Source organism: Acanthochromis polyacanthus, chromosome 19, assembly GCF_021347895.1.
Source record: "Acanthochromis polyacanthus isolate Apoly-LR-REF ecotype Palm Island chromosome 19, KAUST_Apoly_ChrSc, whole genome shotgun sequence".
Taxonomy (NCBI): Eukaryota; Metazoa; Chordata; class Actinopteri; family Pomacentridae; genus Acanthochromis; species Acanthochromis polyacanthus.
In genome coordinates, this window is record NC_067131.1 from 607077 (window position 1) to 625423 (window position 18347).

Sequence of the window (18347 nt, forward strand, 5' to 3'; positions counted from 1 at the left end):
ATGAACTCTGCTCCGCTTTCATCTTCTAATCCTCTTCCTCCAGGTCAGCACATGCTAATTTTCACTTTATAAAATTAAAATAATCAGTCATCCTGCGGAGCGGGCAGCGACAGGACAGGGAAGAGGTTTGACATGAAGGTCGGATTCAAACACGCATGAACAAGATACCAATGAGCTCTTTTTCTTTTTTGCTTCACTCAGGTGGGGACGTTCGCCCGAGGCATCCTCCAGGTCCGCTATCCTATCTGGCCTCGGTACGGCAGCTTCCTCGAGCATTTGTCCGACGACCGACACCTGACTGTGGCCACGCTGGAGGAGCATCCCTTCGTCATGGTGGAGAACGTGGATCCTGGAACCGGAACCTGTGTCCGGAACACGGTTCCCTGCAGGAGACAATCCAACCACACCGAGAGGTACCAGCAGCAATATAAAAACACGATGTATGAGCATAAATATGTAGATAGGAACACACAAATACAGCTTAAGATTCCATACGGTCTGTAAAAACAATCTGTGCCATTGCCATGTGTTTAAAATGCTGGTTTGGCCTTGTCGATGGCATTTCTATGCATTTTAAAACCAGGCCAGAGAAAAGAGACCTGAGATAAATGGTCTATTTGATGGTAAACATGGTGGAAGCAACACAGAATTTTAATGCAGCCCAGAATTGTCATTTCCCATTCAGTCTTCAACCACCATGTTCAGCATTTAGCTTCTAAAACCCAAACTTCCACTCAGATTTCACTCATTTGTCCTGAAGCTCTCACTGATATCACACCATCCTCATCATCAGTTTGCTTTGAACTGTAGTTTTACGTTCAAACTCTCCAGCGCTCTTTAGGACTTCTCATCCACTTCAAAGTTGAGTTTAAAAGTTCATTGTCGAACTCAGAAACAGCAGCTGGAAGACAAAAAACCCACAAGCTCCTGAACCGACACGATCAATTGTTTGTTCTTTGATCAGAAAGTTTCCGTCTCTGAATAAAAATGTAAGTTTTCTTTTTGACAAACTATCATTTTGATGTCTTTTAGACAAGGCTCAACATTTCAGAGCTTTGGCTTCTTCTTTTTTTTTTTTAATAAAACCTGGTTTAGATTTAATTTTTAACAAAACGTGGGTCTACTTTCATCACCAGCACTGAAACATCTCCAGGTCCTCCGCAGACATCTGCACCTCCCTCGGTGTTCCTCTGCCCCAGTTTAGTTCTGAGCAGACACCACAAACCTCCACACTTCATTAAACACACAGTAATTGTGTGTGTCGAGTGTCTAAGCACTTTAAAAACACACCTCCGGTGTCAAACACAGATCGCAGCGTGGCAGAAACCAGCTGTTAAACAGTCATTACGTCTGACTACCTGCTGCTCATCATGAATGCACGACGTCTTCGTTATGTTCAAACAACCAACAGTCTGTCAGGATTTAATTGAGATCTGGTGAAAACCAGCCTCCACCACTTTGCCATCTCAGTTTCCAGTTTGTTTGACAAGATAAGCTCTCTGGCAAATACTCAACGTATTGACAACGTTTGGAAACGTGTTCTCATTTACAGTCTGTCTGCCTCAGACTGCCATGAAATCAGTTTATGATTTACTCAACAGCCAGAATAGAGCAATTCTCCTGACTATTTGCAGGAGTTGATATGATTTACTGCGAAAATCAACTCGTATGTTCTTATATTAGGACTAAAACATGAAGTAAATAACAAAGTTCACCAACAAAATGAATGAGTTCAGTGAGTACAAACTGTGGAAGTAGAGTTGAATGGAAACTGAAAACAAAAACTTCCAGATTTTGTGTCAGAAATCAGTAAACCCCTTTTAATTTTCAACAGGAAGACTCAACAGTTCATGGTGTGGATCATTGCTTATGTCTGAGCAAATAAGTGATATCTACTGAAAAATGAGTTAAAATTGTTAAAACTCTTGACAAAAGAGGAGAATTTAAGGATAAGTAGAGGGGGAGCAGTAAGATTACCGTTAGAGGGATTACTTCATGCTGGTTTTAATTCAGCTCCAACTGTTTTAATGGAAACCAGTTTCTCTCAAAATATGGAAAGTAAATTCCGGGAAGTTGCATTAGTTCAAAGAGAGCAATAAAAGAAAAGCTAAATGTAAGACTGCACTGATGAACAGAATCTAAAGGAGCAGAATGTCCTCAGGTTTGGCAGGTCTCTAATGGTTTGAAAGTCGTTTCCTCATTCTGATGTGATACTAGTCCCTGAATTCTGATTTTTCATTAAAATATTTTAAGTGATTTCTTTCTCATGAATAAATTAGACTTGTAAACTGCATTGGAAAATGTTTTTAATGATGCATAAAATCAGCTTTTTGTCAATAATGTTGAAGTGATTATGAGTCAGAAGTGTGTCTGATTCATGACAGATTAGTGTCTTCTCTTTATTGGATCTGCCAAAACAGCCTTTATGAATAATCAATCATCATCATCTGTCATCATTAAACTGAGAGTGAGAACCTCAGATTTAAATCCCAACCAGCAGTTTGAATGATGGACTTGAAGGGAACAGACTGGGAGTAAAATATGCATTAAAAGCAAGACGTTCTGCAGCTTTTTCCTGCTATGTGAACATTCAGAAGGGGAGTGGTCCTTACAAGAAACTATTAAACGTGTGATTCTGTGCATTTTGTTCAGTATATCAAGAGGATCAGGACACTCTGAGAACAGACGTGGCTTTACAGCCACTGTTTGATGATTCCGGCAGGATTATAAGTCTGTCAGCTAACCTCTAACCTGCCATACCAACATCTCACCTCACCGATTCTAAATAAAGTTTATTTATTTAAAGGCCTTGAGGCAGACATTCACTCAGTGTCTTGATGTTTTCTTGCTGCTCTTGGCTCAAACTTTCACCTTCTGGAGGTTTGTTACCTTGAACTTATTTCTGTACCGTTGATCACGTTCTATTTATACTTTTATGTTCTTTACCTGCAGTAGAACCACACTAAACACACAGCAGCTCCATTTACTAGAGTGGTGGACTTTACTGACAAAGTTATACAATTTACATACTAGTTCATAGAAAAATCTGAGGCAACAGGGATTTCTATATAATTCAATCCAGTTTCTTGTGAAATTGAGAAGCAGGTAAACTTCCTGTATTTTATTTTACATGAACAGCTTATGTCCTCTTTATTCAACTTGTGCAAAAACGGAGTAAAACGAGGCCAATAACAGCAGATTCTCAGTCATCCAGGTCAAGGTAATGTGAGAAACTTCAGTAAAAAGCACCTGGACTTCTCTTTTAGGTTCCTTAAGTTGTTCCACCTTTCAGTCTAAGAGGCCTCTTGACTTCAGGAACTAAAAAAAGCCTCTTGGATGAGAAATGAAACCTCTTCAAGAACCTTAAAAATAAGTCCAGTAGTTTCTACTGAAGCTGCAACGACCAACAATGGTTTGACATGAGACCATTTCCCCGTTCCTCCCTTTATGCTAAGCTAAGCTAATTGGCTGCAGGTTGTAGGATCAGATTAACTGTGTAGACGTAGCAGATTTAGCTCTCATACAAGAGTTTATTTTAGTTTAGTTCACTTCCAGATCTGAAGAAGCCTCTTAGACAGAAAAGTAGAACATCTTTAGGAAACTTAAAGAGAAGTCCAGTTGCATTTTACTGAAGCTGCTTCAGTCAGTAGTGGTTTTACATGAGATCATTTTCCTGTTTCCTGCCTTTATGCTAAGCTAAGCTAACTGGCTGCAGGTTGTAGGATCAGATTAAGTGTAAAGATGTAGTGGATTTATGAAGAAATACACCAAAACTGTGAGGTTTAGTGGTTAGACTAACCGCATTTGAATCACCTGCATCATGTAAAACCAGAACCTTCTCCTGTAGAAGCCGGTTAACTGCCTCCATGTGTGTTTGCAACGTTATGCAGATTGCAGAACTGGCCGTAGCTGGTACATTAATTATAGAAAAAGATATGTGGCGGCTGTTGTTGGACGCGATGGCACATTGATTGCCAGTAAAGAAGATTTATGTGTCCAACATGGGGACATCTGTCATAGCGTGGAACAGTGTTATCCCGTCCTCGCCTCTGGTTCCCTTCACGGTTTCTGTCCCATTTGGATGGAGACCAACCAACGGAGCAGGAAGGACTGCTGCTCCATAAATCAGTTAATCTCGCTGTGTGGTCGGAGCAGCTTCCCGCAGAGCAGATGTTTAGCCTGATTAAAAGTTTTTGTCTAGCTCATTAAAACCTTTTCTTTGGACAGATGAGGGCTTCTTTTGCCAGAGAGCTAAGCTTACCTCTGCGCTGATTAAGAGCCGGAGTTCAAAATTCAGCTTCTAAAATCTTGTCTGGTGTAGTGGATCTGAACATGTTGATGGTCAGCAGGTCGGAAACAGTTCTTCCATAGCGCATGGCTTGCCAAGAAAAAGTTCATGTAAAAATGGACAAACTTTTTTTTTTTTTTGCCTCTTTTCTGGGTTTCATATAATTAAATTCTGAAAACATATTTTCAGGAGCATTTAGACCCGTTTGAACTGTGATACTGAGCGATTTTATGAAACCTTTCTCTAAAACATTTTTTAGCCAACAGACATGGAAACTGTGGTTAATGAAGGGAAGAGATCTCGGTTATGTCGAGTGTTTGGTTGTGGTTTGGTGACTAAAACACAAAAAATGCTTGGATTATGACCGTCAGTGAGCAGTATTCAACTTAAACAATTAACACTTTAAATCAATCTTTTTGAGTTATGACAACTTGTGATGAAATTATGTTCAACCAATAAGCTACACAGAATTAGGAGAGGTTTTTTATTCTAAAGGAAACTTTGGATTTGTTGGAGATCTGTTTAAAATTAGTGAAGTCTCTATTCCACTTTAATCAACGGTATCGTCAATGAGTTAATATTTGGTAGCATAAATGCAAGTTTTTAAGAAAATTTCTCTTTAAAACAAAGTTGTTTCAAGTGTTTCCATGTCATTTAAATATTTTTGATTCTGTACATGAGCTTGACCTCTCATTCACCCGACACCAGATTCTGAGCTGGACAGCAACCCGACATCACCACCCAGAATCAGTGTCGGACTCACTAATGCTCTCGTCACTAAATAGCAGCAAATCCCTGGAGGGACGTTCCAAAAGCTGGTGGAAAGCCTCAAAGCAGAGGAAGTTAGAGTTCACCTCTGCGCTCAGTGTCAGGGTTTCATACGTCCTCCTGAGAAATGATGCAGTTTTCCCAGGTTTTGGTTTATGTAGAGCTCAGAGTTTCGTTGCACTGATTACTTATTTTTTGCTGCCTTCATGTCCATAAAATTCACCAATGCTTCAAAAGGTGATTTTTCTGGTCTTTAGATTGCAATTCTCCAAACTTTCACTGTCCGTCCTCTTTCAGTCATCATTGTTGAGACAGTGATGGAACAAAGCAGAAATACAAAAAGAAAAGCAGCTCTATTACATTATATTTTCAAAAAACTTACCTTTATCAAAACAAAGCGAACTGAACTGTGTTCCAGGACTGAATGTTGGTTTTCAGTGTTCTGGTTTTGCAGATTTAATGCTCATAGCTTTGGAAGGAGACGCTGAACAATCATAAATAAAGTAGAAAGTGGTCAAATGCAGATTTAACTAAATATCTGAGCTGCTGTATGCACGTTTTTGCAGCAGATTGTTTCCATGCTTCCAGAATATTTATAATAAATCTATGAAAGAACCAAAATTCAAACAAATAAGCATGTTTCAGTCATTGCATCACCAAACATTAAGACTTATTGGAGTCACTGTGATTTAGATGGTGTCTCTAAGTGTCTGTACATTTTTGTTTAAGACTACAGGAGTAATGCTCTGGTGTCCACATACTTATGATAATGTGTCTTCTGGAGCTGGACTGATGGCTTTAATGTGTGTGTTTTTTTAGTGTTTTTTGTAATATTAGAGTCTAAATGCAGGAAATGTTTAGTGAACTCATTAAATACCAGCTTTAATGGTAGATATAGAGCACACGCAGTGACAGTTATTCCTTCCAGTGGTTTCGTATATCCTCCATCTGTCCTCCTTTCCCTCCAAACCAGTCGCTGCCCCGTCAGGACTCTGGCCGTCTGCTGCTTGTGTTTTCTGTCTGAGAATCTTCCGTCCTCACGCTGCACTAGTTTCTGGGCGTTTTGTGGAGACGTGCATGTGTTTCTGTGCACGTCTTTAAGGTGTTTAGTGTGAACTGTTGGTGGAGTGTATGAGGACGACAGGTGGCCGGGATCCTGCAGCTATTAATTAATACCGTATATATGAAGTCCTCCAGATACACTTAAACATGTTCCTGAAACCGACTCGTACAGTTTGGGAAATAATTAACTCTAATGTTAATTACTGGCTTGACTTTTTTCCTGCTCATTCAATCTGCTGCTCATTTATTCCCTCCATGCTCTCTTTATCGTTCTTCTGCTGACTCACTGGCATCATTCAGCTCCTCGCTGTGTGACTCACTAGATTTTAGGAATCCACTTTACCAGTGAGATAGATGGAAGAAAAAAACTGCAAGTGTGTCGACTTCACTTTCAATCTGTCTGCTTTTAACTTCCACTGTCCGCCGTCACTTTGAGGTTCTGTTATTTTTTATTCTATTATTTCCTCCTTTCCTTCTGTTCTGTTTCCTCCTCTACAGCCCATTAGGTAGCGAGGCCACGAAGAGGAAGGAAAGTGTCCCCTGTAGACGACACACCTTAATGGGCTTTGATTAGAGGCCATCACAGCCACTCAGCCGTTCATTGTGTGTCTGTCACACTGTACAGGAGTGTATCTGTGTGTGTTTGCAATATTTAGGCGTCTCCTCCGTCTCCATGACAGACACCTTGTTAACTGGCATTGATCTTAGCTAATGAACCGGACATCGCTGCCCTTCACTTTCCCTCCATAGACGATGGTCCTGTCAGCGTATTTAGCTTTCGTTCTCTGAAACTGAGCAGAAACAACAGTTCTGGAGGCTAAAGATAGCAGCAGTCAGAGCTGCCAGTCTCTGATCAACACATGTTGAAGTAACTGTATGTTTAACTGCACTTCCTCTCAACCTTCTTCAGTTTTTTGAGCCAGTCGGAGTCCTACACCAAACTGTGCTGTAAAGGCTTCTGCATCGACATCCTGAAGAAGCTGTCCCGCACCATCAAGTTCTCCTACGACCTCTACCTGGTCACCAACGGGAAACACGGAAAGATGGTCCGTGGGGTCTGGAACGGAATGATTGGAGAGGTGAGATTTATCCGAGTTCTTTAAAGAACGGTGAATCCCTGAAAGCAGCAGCCGGAGTACTGAGTTTACAGACAGAACAAGAGCTTTAAAATGCTCATCCACAGATTTAACTAAATAAATGTGGCCCTGGGCTACGGCAGCCTCAGTTACCTCAGTAAAACACGGTAGGAAAAGCAGCACTGAACGCTGACCCACTGCTAATGGTTTAATGATTATTTTGGTGTCTGATCTTTTCAGTCAAAAATGATCCTACTGCGGTCATGAGTAATAAAGAATCATTTAGCATGAAGTCTTACAGGTGTTCTTTACAAAACACTGGATTATCTTTACTCTGACTCAGATTACACACATTTGATCCAGCATTTCCTTCCCTTCCACTACATATGTGATATTCGTTAGCTACAGAACACCTGAATGTCCACAAACGGCATGAAAAAGAGTTTCCATCCATCAGTTTCTTTTTGTCAAAATCTGCTTTACAACAAACATCTCCATCTGAACAACGAACCACATGGAAAGTTAAATTTTGCCCAGGATTTGGATCGTGCTCTGGGACAGCTGTGCTTGTTTTTTGGTAAATCAGACATTTTGTAGAGAGTAAATGCAAATTTTCCACCAAATAAACACCAAAGGTGCAGCCTTCGTTTAGCTCTAGATGGGACTGAGCTAAAAAAAAAATATAAACCAGCCGGAATATATTTTCTGTCTTTAGCAGAATGATAATGAGGCTCAGCCACTATATCAACTTACAAAGTTGTTCTGCATTAATTAATTCCACATCCAGCCGACCCTGAGAAATACAGCAGCACCTCCAAGTCCAATGTTTACCCTCCTTTTAGACCTACAGTGGTCTACAAAGGACAAATTAAGCCTCTAAATGCTCCTGTCTCTGCACGTGGCTTAGTGCTGGAAATGTGGAGTACAGTGGGTGATTTCTGAACTTTATTCACCGTAAACAACACTGATAAAAAGGAACCAAAACTGTAAATCTGCAGTCCATGAAACCAAACTGATGCACTCAAAGACACCAAAATACTGCATAGATGTCACTCCTTTCATATTTAGTGTTGTCTTTCCAGTCATTGTTATTCCAAACAGTCAAATATTGCAGCTTTTAAGATCAAAATGACTTTAAAGAATGACCTGAGTACAAATGTTGAAACATAAATCTTAGCTAATCTAATTATTCTGAACAATTCCCAACCAAAAACCAGCAAAGTTGTCCAGCAAAATAAAACCCAGTTTGGGTTCTTTTGCAGAGAACAGCTTTCTGTATTTGTTTCAATAATGCATCATTTCTGGGAGCTGAAAAGGTCAAAAGTCTGACAAAGATGTAATTCAACATATTTTATCAGCGTATCTCATTCTGGAACCGAAAAACTCTGAGTAAACAGACGTAGGAGAGAAAGTTTCTCAGCGTTGTGACACCAGAATCAGAGTCTGTGCAGGTCTGTGGTGTGAGGTTATAATGTACACGTGGAGGAAACACACTTTGTATACCTCAAAACATCAACCACAGCTGCATCTGAAACACCTGCACAGGTGTTCTTCAATAGAGAGCGCTGCTGCGCCTGAAGGCACTGAAGGTGTGTGCGTACACAACATGTATAAAAAATAAAAATTACATTGGAAAAAAGTCCTTCTTTTCAGAAAGCAACCTTGAATATGAGCTCCTGGAATGCAGCGTTCCTCTTCCTGGATGAGCCGAATGTTTTCCAATAATCTCTGCCGTTATTCGTGGTGAACAGTAGAACATCATGTCTGCTGCTTTGGGCTTCCCTGTTCAAAAACATTCCTCAGAAATGCAGAATGCTCTTTTACTTGAAGCACAGAAACAGCAGAACTCCGCGCTGATGTGTTTTCCAGGTTTTGTACAGACGAGCTGACATGGCCATCGGTTCTCTCACCATCAACGAGGAGCGTTCGGAAATCATCGACTTCTCCGTTCCGTTCGTAGAAACGGGCATCAGCGTGATGGTTGCCCGTAGCAACGGCACCGTATCCCCGTCTGCATTTCTGGGTAAGAAAAGCAGCAAAGTCCGGCTAAACATCTGTTATCCTGCAGTATGATGGGATGTTTTCTGTTGCTGCCACTTTCTTCCACCACTTTCTTCCAGGATGGCCTACTTTAAACAAGTTCTGTCTCTGCAGATGCTTGAGGAAACTTCCCATTAAGCTTTTATCCCACCAATAACTGGAGCCTACAACTAAATCCCCTTATGCACCACACATACCTAAATTCTTTTTCCAAACCCCAAACAACAAAACTCAGCTCAAAATCCTCAACAATGCATTTCTGGTGCCTTCATTTCACATCGTTCTGTCTGCTGCTGTCCTCCACCACACGGTGACCTCCGCCGGTTAGAAGCAGGAAGCACAGAGGCTTAACTTCAGTCCATGTTTGTTCCTTCATCCCCTCCATCCAGAGCCGTACAGCCCGGCGGTGTGGGTCATGATGTTTGTGATGTGTCTGACCGTGGTGGCTATCACCGTCTTTGTGTTCGAGTACTTCAGCCCGGTCGGCTACAACCGCAGCCTGGTGAGCGCCAAAGGTGAGTTCTTCGTCTTCCTTCACTTTCAGGGGTGGAATTTGTTCTGCTTGAGTACAGGGGGTGACAAGGAGTGAATAATTACTGCAGAATAATTAAAAGAGGAGGGAAACAGGAGGAAAGGCCAGCAAAGTCAATATGTATCACAGATTTTAATGCCTATGATCTCATTGACAAATTCTGCTGTTTTGAGAGCTTCAAAGTGGCCAAACTGTTTAAATTTAATGTTATTTACATTCACTTCTTCTAAAAATACCAACAAAACAGCTCCAAGCTGCTCAGTTTCCATCCAACCAGGAGTTTTCCTGTAAGCCTCCATGCAGTCCAGAGTTCCTCCACCAGGTTTGGGTTGGAGGCTAATCAATCCCAAAATGCAGCGCTGACAGAGCGTGCTTCGTCTCCGGGTCTGAAAGGTCACTTTCCTGTTTTAATTAGCATTCGTCGCTGCGCTAATCGAAGTGTGATTGATGGTGGAGGCAGAGCGATGGAAGGCAGGAGGGAAATGTTCTGTTGGTTGGAAGTTTGCAGAACGACATGAAAATATTCAGCCAACATTTAGTTTGACACAATACTCTGAAAACAGTCAGTAAAGCTGGAAAATAAAAGTCTGCCGGCTGTATTTAAACTGTCAGCTCAGGAATGATTTTCTCTCTGAATCCTGGTGGAACTTTGTCTTCATCCATCCATCCATTCATCCTCTATACACCGCTTTATCCTCATTAGGGTCATGGGGGGTGCTGGAGTCTATCCCAGCTGACTCTGGTGAAGGCAGGGGACACCCTGGACAGGTCACCAGTCTGTCACAGGGCTACATATACAGACACACAATCACACTCACATTCACACCTACGGACAATTTAGAGTAACCAATTAACCTCAGCATGTTTTTGGACTGTGGGAGGAAGCCGGAGTACCCGGAGAAAACCCACGCATGCACAGGGAGAACATGCAAACTCCATGCAGAAAGATCCCAGGCCGGGATTTGAACCGGGGATCTTCTTACTGCAAGGCCAAAGTGCTAACCACTACGGCACTGTGCAGCCCATCTTCATTCAGATGTTTTCAAGTTTATTGTCCCAGATTGAAATTTCTCCTGCGTTTTACAGCAAAGTACTACTTTTGATGAAGAAATCACAATGGTTTTCCTTTAAATGCCTAATATTGGGATACTTGCATTAAAACCTTTAAACAACATTTATGGCTCTTGTTTGTCAGAATCAAAGAAGGAAATTACATGATCGTGTTTTTTAAGTAGAAAGAGGAGATCTGATTGGCTGGACTGATCAACAAAACACTTCAGAGGAACAGCCACTACATGCTGCTGTCTGCATAATCACTGCTGGCCTCTTTTAATCATGACTCTGATGATTCCTGGACCTTAACGGAGTTCTTTAACCCAAACTATCATCATTCCTTCTCTCCTGCTCAGCCTGTTTTTACTAAATCAAACCTTCATCCTCTGAACTCTAAAACCTGCTGATGGCTTTGAAAAGCGTTTTATCTTTTGAAAAATGTCCAAAATTACACCAGCCATGTGAGCCAGAAACTGTAAATTGAAAGTATTATCAGATTTTCAACTTTCTAAAGTTCAGGTCAAAATGAAGCAACCGAGACGTCGTGAGACATTCAGCTGAGACCAACAGTCTTGTTACAAAAGTTAAATGATTTGTGATTCTGTGTTTACAGAGCAAAGAGGAGACAAGTATGGAAACTAATGAGAGACCGGGAGCAAAGTAAAACATACTTGATTATAAAATAATGAGTGATTAAACATGTGCAGCGTGGCTACAGAACGGTTTACAGAGGATCAAGTGGACAGCATAGCAGGAAAACTAAAATTTAAGCAGTAAAATGCCACAGATGGACCCAGGAACAGAAAAACATGTTGACTGCTTGAACCTGCAGCAGATTAGTTTCACTGGACGACCTTCAACTGATTTTCATGGAACCCGTCTAGCTCTGACTGATTATTAGCTTCATTCAAACCAGTTGTTCAATTCCCACTTTTCTTGGCATGTTTTGTAGCACAGACTCTGATTTAGCTCCCAGCATGAAGTCGCTTTATGGAACCTAAATAACCCACAATAGAGCAGACGATCTGAAGTAATCCTGGCTCATTTAATAACCTTGCTTCATGGAAAAGGCCAAACAAAATATCACAAGTGACACAAAAGCAAACTGATCACTCTGCTACCAGGCAGAGACAGAACCTGGTGTCTTTATACTGAGCAGGCTGATCAGAGAACAGCACCAGGTGAGCTTGATTGCACATTTAGAACAGGTGAGGCAGCAGCTAGAGAGGAGACACACCTACGGCTGACAACAGGAAGAAACAAACACAAAAACACAATCATCACAGCAGCTTCCATGACATAAAAATATCTGGAATATGTACGGCTACATTTTCCCTCCAATACTAGGAAAACCAACATGCATTTGGAAAAACACTGCACAAGTTTTGTGAGAGAAAGAAACTCAAATTTTTCATCATTATTTATTGTAAAACTTACTTTTTTAAGTTCTCTCCTTCTAGATATGGTTGTGCTGTTTCTGCTGATGTTTAAGACTTTATATTGAAGTTAAAAATGAACCCACAGTGACTGAAAATGTGACACAACCAAACAAGAAAAGCCCTCAGAGAGTTCAGTCCTCCATGGCTGCTCAATCGTTGGATCATTTCTGATGGCTGAAATCTTGAAAAAAATTGTGGCAGAAATCACCATAGAATGTGTCCATTTAATATAAATATATGTATATTCTCAGGTCAGGCAGGCAGACAAACAGACTCTGTTTGGGGTCAGACGGTAGAACGTGGATTTTGTTTAAATGACAACATCTGTCCTGTATTCGATCAAATGGAGCTGAATCAGAACAAAAACGGTCCAGAACTCTGTCTGTAGATAACAGAGACGTGACTTTTTAAATGTAATTTTTCTCTGCTGGAACCACCACAATGAAACTCCATCCACTTCTCTTTGCTTTGGGCTGGAGGTGTTTCTTTTTGGATAGAATTCTGTGAGTGAGCCGTCCTTCAAAGAGCTCCGTCTTTTCTTACATTAGCCTGGGGACGTCTCAGAGTTGAATTGAACTGAGGACCTCGTCGCACTCAGCCTCTCTTCTTCTTCTGTTTCTTCAGCTCCAGGCGGTCCGACGTTCACCATCGGGAAGTCGGTGTGGCTGCTGTGGGGCATCGTCTTCAACAACTCCGTCCCCATTGAAAACCCAAAAGGAACCACCAGTAAGATCATGGTGCTGGTCTGGGCCTTCTTCGCCGTCATCTTCCTGGCTTCCTACACCGCCAACCTGGCTGCTTTCATGATCCAGGAGCAATATATCGACACGGTGTCTGGACTGTCTGACAAGAAGGTAAGAGACTGGATGAAAGTTTCCCTGAGAGTTTGTGAAGCTGCAGGACGCTCAGAGTTCGGCTGGTTTTGTGGAGCTGTGAGACGTTTGATCTGAACCCTGAAACATCTTCTGCTCTTTTCCCGTTCATCACTCTGAATCGACTAACAAACCATGAACAGAAGAGAGACAAAAGACTGGCAGAAAAGCCTTTACAATGAAATCAAGTAAAAGGATTTAGTTGTGTCTGTCCTTTCCCTGTCAGCGGGGAGCCCAGTGGTGTGAATGACTGATCAATGACTACCGTCTGTCCATTCAGATGCTGTCTGAGTCTCAGCTTGTCCTGTCAGTGTTTCGGTCCGTCCATCAATATTCCCCCTGAGCCATCTCTGTCTTCTCGTCTCCCTCACACTGTTAAAACAAGATGGCCAAATGTCAAACGATTAAAGAAAACAGGCGAGCCACGGAGGAAAACAACACCCACGCTCTTTTCCCTTCACTTAAATGTGTTGGAGACGAACACGCTGGAAAAGATCCTCAGAGGAGCTTTAAGAAAAACACATTTCATTCTTCACACGCAGCAAAAACAACTCCCAGGCAGGGATCAGCGGTACCACCTCACTGATCTATGGCTGTATTAACACACAATAGTAATTTTATGCAGAGGCATTAGGCCTGCTGTAAATTAGCCAACGTCAGCTGCCCTTTAATTCTGAGATCTACACAACAGAAGGATTATTCTGTTTAGGTCTTTGGCACATTCACATCTCTCAGGTTTAAAGGATAACACTCTCAATACTCAATATATTTCCCTTATTGTCAGGAAAAGAATTAGAAAGATTAGTTAGTCCCCGTCTAAGTCTTGTTCAGAAACAAAACGACTCCAACCTGACAGGCATAAATCATGTTTCCATAGAAGACTTGAGGACAGACAGAATTTAATCTGATATTTCCAGACGATATGCAGATTAAAAATGTGCCCGAATCACAGACGAACACCAACACTGGCAGCAACAGAATGCACTGTTTAGGGCTGTAAAGTCTGCTAATTTACAGGGAAGTTTTCTGGAACAACAGGAGTTAAAAATGTAATTAAAAAAGAAGAAGCTTCATTTAAAAACAAATAAATGGTAATTTGTTGTTCATTTATTAATCTCAACTTAATTCTTCATATTCACTGTAAAAAGAAATTATCAGAGCAACTTAGACAAACTACTTCAGTTGGTAACACAAGTTTAACCAAATTAGGTTTGCAGGTCAAATTAATTCCAGTTTAAGTTACAGAAACTGAAATTCTTTGAGTTCTTTCAAATATTTTTGCAACCTAATTTTAAAGGTCCACATTACATTTTTTTGCTTTACCCAAACATAAACATAATTTTATAATTAGACCCATTTTTCCTTTTATTTACTATTTTATTTTATTTACTCTGTAATCCTACTTGAAGAGTTGCGATAGATCTGAAAACATATGGGAATAACACCAGACGCTAAACAAGCAGGAAACCAAATTTTCACACTGAAAAAAGAAATAAGAATAGCAGTTTAAGGCGGAGAAGTTAATCTACCAAAGAAAGCTGCCTTCTCCAAAGCAGAGAGATAAATGATGTTTATTGAAAACAGATCAACACACTAACAGTCTGTGCTTAATTGTGAACCATTGTTTTACATTTTGCATGTCCAGCTGTGCACTTACTAACCCTTTCTGTTGGTTTTACTTTGGGTCTGGACACAGTTTTATGTTTTTAGATGTCACTGGGTGATCTCTGTGGTCTCAGTTGGGAATCTGCTGAGAGGAGGCGTCACGTTAAACCATGGATCTGTCACAACGATCAAGGTGTTATTAATGATGACAAGATTAAAAATAAATGGTACCTGCCAGCTGCTCTGCTGTTTATTAGGTGTATTTGTGGTACTTATTGAACATTACATCAGTGGCTGGCATTGGGATCAACCATGTCGTGTTTCTATGAGCCATGTGGTGGAAGTAGGCGTCTATGCTGCTGCAGCGGTTGGATCGAACAAAGCATCTGTTCTACGGCTGAAACGCTTTTTAAATGCTGTGCAGACTCTAATGGACGGAGTGGGAAGGTTGGACCCTCGGTAATACAACCTGCATAACCCAATTAGACTGAATTTAATGTGGTCACTGGGTGTGGACCGAGTCTCGCTTTCTATTAACTCAGTGGACTTAATGAGATGTCGACCCGAAGCCCGTTTGTCCCCGATGAGGAAACAACTTTTAAAAAATGGGTCACAGCTGCATTCACAGTATTTCAGGTTCAGATCTATAAATTAAACTTCTTTACAGAACAAAAAGGAACAAAAAGCAGAAAATCTTGTGATGTGGAACGTGGTGTCGGAGTATCTAGGTGATTAAATGACACTGGAAAGAGGATATTTCACCTTTAATAAGAAAACAAACACACTGCTGCTGTCTGTAAATACATTAGGGTTAACAATGTAGAGAATAAACTTTCCTCATTGCACCATGGGGTTAAGGTTAAGGAGACCTCACTGCTCTCTCCCCCATGGAGGAAGTACAAATATAACAGCATTTATAGTGACCTCAAACCCTTTTCCTATTGGCTCGTTGTAAATACGATCTAAACTTAAACCTTTTGGTCTAGTGTTTTATGTCACGTTAGAAACATTCCATCTTTCCTGAAACCTTTTAGGGGCGTAAACAGATCATCTCTGGTGGATCTCAGTCCTTCACCTTCTGACCTCTAGGCAGCTCTTCCATAAATACGCTCAGCTACAAAGATGAATGCACCCAAAATGAACAATGCTTTGGTTAAATTGACTTGAATGATTTTTCACTGTGTTTGTCCTGGTTAGAGGGTTTAATTACTGGCAGATTGGAGGAGGTGATGAGGGTTGTTGGTTCTGATTGGGGCTCGTTAAAGTTCTTGAGTTTCCTCAGCTGGACACACTCCTGGATCTCCTAGAATTAAACCATTAATTTGCAGCTCCATGTCCCAGAAAAGACTTTCCTGTGCAACCAGATCTGCTGGATTCTGTTTGTTTGTGACACGAGCAAATATGTCACGAATGAGTTTCAATAAGGAGCAATCATATGAAAGAAGAGAACCAAAGTTTAATGCAGAAAAATGCTGGATCAAAGTATTTTAGACTCCAGTGAGATTCGAGTCCCAGATGAAGGTAGAAGATGAGGACAGGAATCCCCAGAGTGTAGAAGCTGGTGGTGGAGCAAAGTTAGCAGATGGCTGATGGAGACTGCACAACCTGGATGAGGAGGAGGAGGAGGGACGCAAAATCAGTGACAGAATTATATTGAATTTTAAAACCATGTCTAGGGCTGATCGTTGAATAGAGAACAAGTATGTTGGTGTTGAAGTTTAGAATGATTCTGACAGAGCAGGAAGTAAATAGTTCTTAATTTCTAAGAACCTGCTCCACAACTTTCCCTTTCAGTTTCTACGTTTTAAAAAGTGGCATCACTGGACGTCTTTTCATTGACTCAACAAAAACTATCGAGGCTTTAAGGCTCTGCAGACAGTTGGCTCAGTTCATGGTTGGTTTTGGTGTTTTTGATCACAACAAGGACAGATTTAAAGCGACGGTGACGTGCTCAGACCGTAGACCTTTATAGTTTGATGCAGCTGTTCCTCATATCTTGCTGCAAAGATACTATTTCTTAACACAAAAACCGACAGTCCTTGTCCTGTAGGTTCTCCAAAGTTAAGGTGTTTTTGTTTGAACAGTGTTTTCTTATTAAATCATAGAAGATCACAGTAACACAAAGCAGGAATTAGACACAAAGACTACAACTATGGAATATACACACTGAATTTCTCCAAGTCAAACTGCTGAGGTCTGAGATTAACTTCACTAAAGCTGAAATGTGACGATTACATTAAGATAGACGGGAAAACTGTAAACCTCTGATTTTAATGTTCTGCCTGCGATCCAAGCTTTTATTAAAACAGATGATTATAGAAAAGCATCAAAACTGAACACACACACACACACACACACACACACACACACACACACACACACACACACACACACACACACACACACACACACACACACACACACACACACGTTTTGATTGGTCCATTCATTTGTGCTTGGCTCAGAAGTCAAACCCAGATGAACAGATCCCTCCTCATTGAGCTCTATCATGGATTTCTGCTTGGTTCTGTGTGAAACGTCCTGAAATGTGAGCTTTGATCGGCTGCAGACTGACCTGGATTAGGATCATCTGTGATTCAAACAGATGCATGTTGACTGATATCAGATTTAATGGAACTGAAGTGAGCCTTTATAGGCAGTGAGTTTGCTGCTGATTAGATCAGTTTGGGCGGAAAAATGGAATGACTTTAAAATGGATGTCATTTAACTGAGCAGTCCCTCATTCCATTCACTTCTTTCTATCCCATTTCTTCATTCTGGTCCCACTTACATTCCTTTTTTGCAATTGTTTCTGCTCTTTTGTCTCTTTCTTCTTTTCTTTTCCTTTCTGTCCTTTATTTTTCCCTTCTCTTTCCTTTTCCATCCTTTACCTTTCTGTCCTTTACTTTTCCCTTCTCTTTCCTTTTCCATCCTTTACCTTTCTGTCCTTTATTTTTCCCTTCTCTTTCCTTTTCCATCCTTTACCTTTCTGTCCTTTCTTTTTCCCTTCTCTTTCGTTTTCCATCCTTTACCTTTCTGTCCTTTCTTTTTCCCTTCTCTTTCCTTTTCCATCCTTTACCTTTCTGTCCTTTACTTTTCCCTTCTCTTTCGTTTTCCATCCTTTACCTTTCTGTCCTTTACTTTTCCCTTCTCTTTCCTTTTCCATCCTTTACCTTTCTGTCCTTTCTTTTTCCCTTCTCTTTCCTTTTCCATCCTTTACCTTTCTGTCCTTTCTTTTTCCCTTCTCTTTCCTTTTCCATCCTTTACCTTTCTGTCCTTTACTTTTCCCTTCTCTTTCCTTTTCCATCCTTTACCTTTCTGTCCTTTATCTTTATCTTTCTGTCCTTTATCTTTTCCTTTCTGTCCTTTACTTTTCCTTTCTTTCCCCCTCTACTGTTCTGTCCTTTAATTTTCCATTTCTGTCCTTTCTTTCTCTTATTCCCCTGTCCTCTCCTTTAAACTCTTCCCTTCTTTTTCCCCAATTCCTCCTCTTTTCTTTTCTCACCCCATTGTTTTCTTTCCTTTGTTCTTTCTCCTTTTCTCTGCGCTTAATCATCCTTTCTCTCTCATATTTGCTCACTCTTTCCTTGTTCTCTTTTTACTTTCATTACA

At 40.9% G+C, this 18347-nt stretch overlaps 2 protein-coding genes across 3 annotated transcripts in view; one reads left to right on the top strand and one right to left on the bottom strand.

Annotated features, from left to right (window-relative positions):
- Positions 1-18347, bottom strand: part of si:ch73-127m5.2 (uncharacterized protein LOC561202 homolog) — a 179108-nt gene that overhangs the window by 67341 nt on the left and 93420 nt on the right. The window contains exon 6 of one of the 2 annotated variants that reach the window (XR_007937936.1): positions 10430-10621. The exons of the other annotated variant lie outside the window; for it this stretch is intronic. The gene's annotated coding sequence lies outside the window, so the exon portion shown is untranslated. Of the gene's footprint in view, positions 1-10429; positions 10622-18347 lie in introns of those variants that run through there. 2 annotated transcript variants of the gene reach the window in all.
- Positions 1-18347, top strand: part of LOC110959431 (glutamate receptor ionotropic, NMDA 2C-like) — a 60305-nt gene that overhangs the window by 33322 nt on the left and 8636 nt on the right. The window contains exons 8-12 of the mRNA XM_022206296.2: positions 202-413; positions 7029-7197; positions 9064-9217; positions 9624-9749; positions 12883-13112. Coding sequence (XP_022061988.2) covers positions 202-413; positions 7029-7197; positions 9064-9217; positions 9624-9749; positions 12883-13112 — 891 coding nt within the window. The remainder of the gene's footprint in view (positions 1-201; positions 414-7028; positions 7198-9063; positions 9218-9623; positions 9750-12882; positions 13113-18347) is intronic.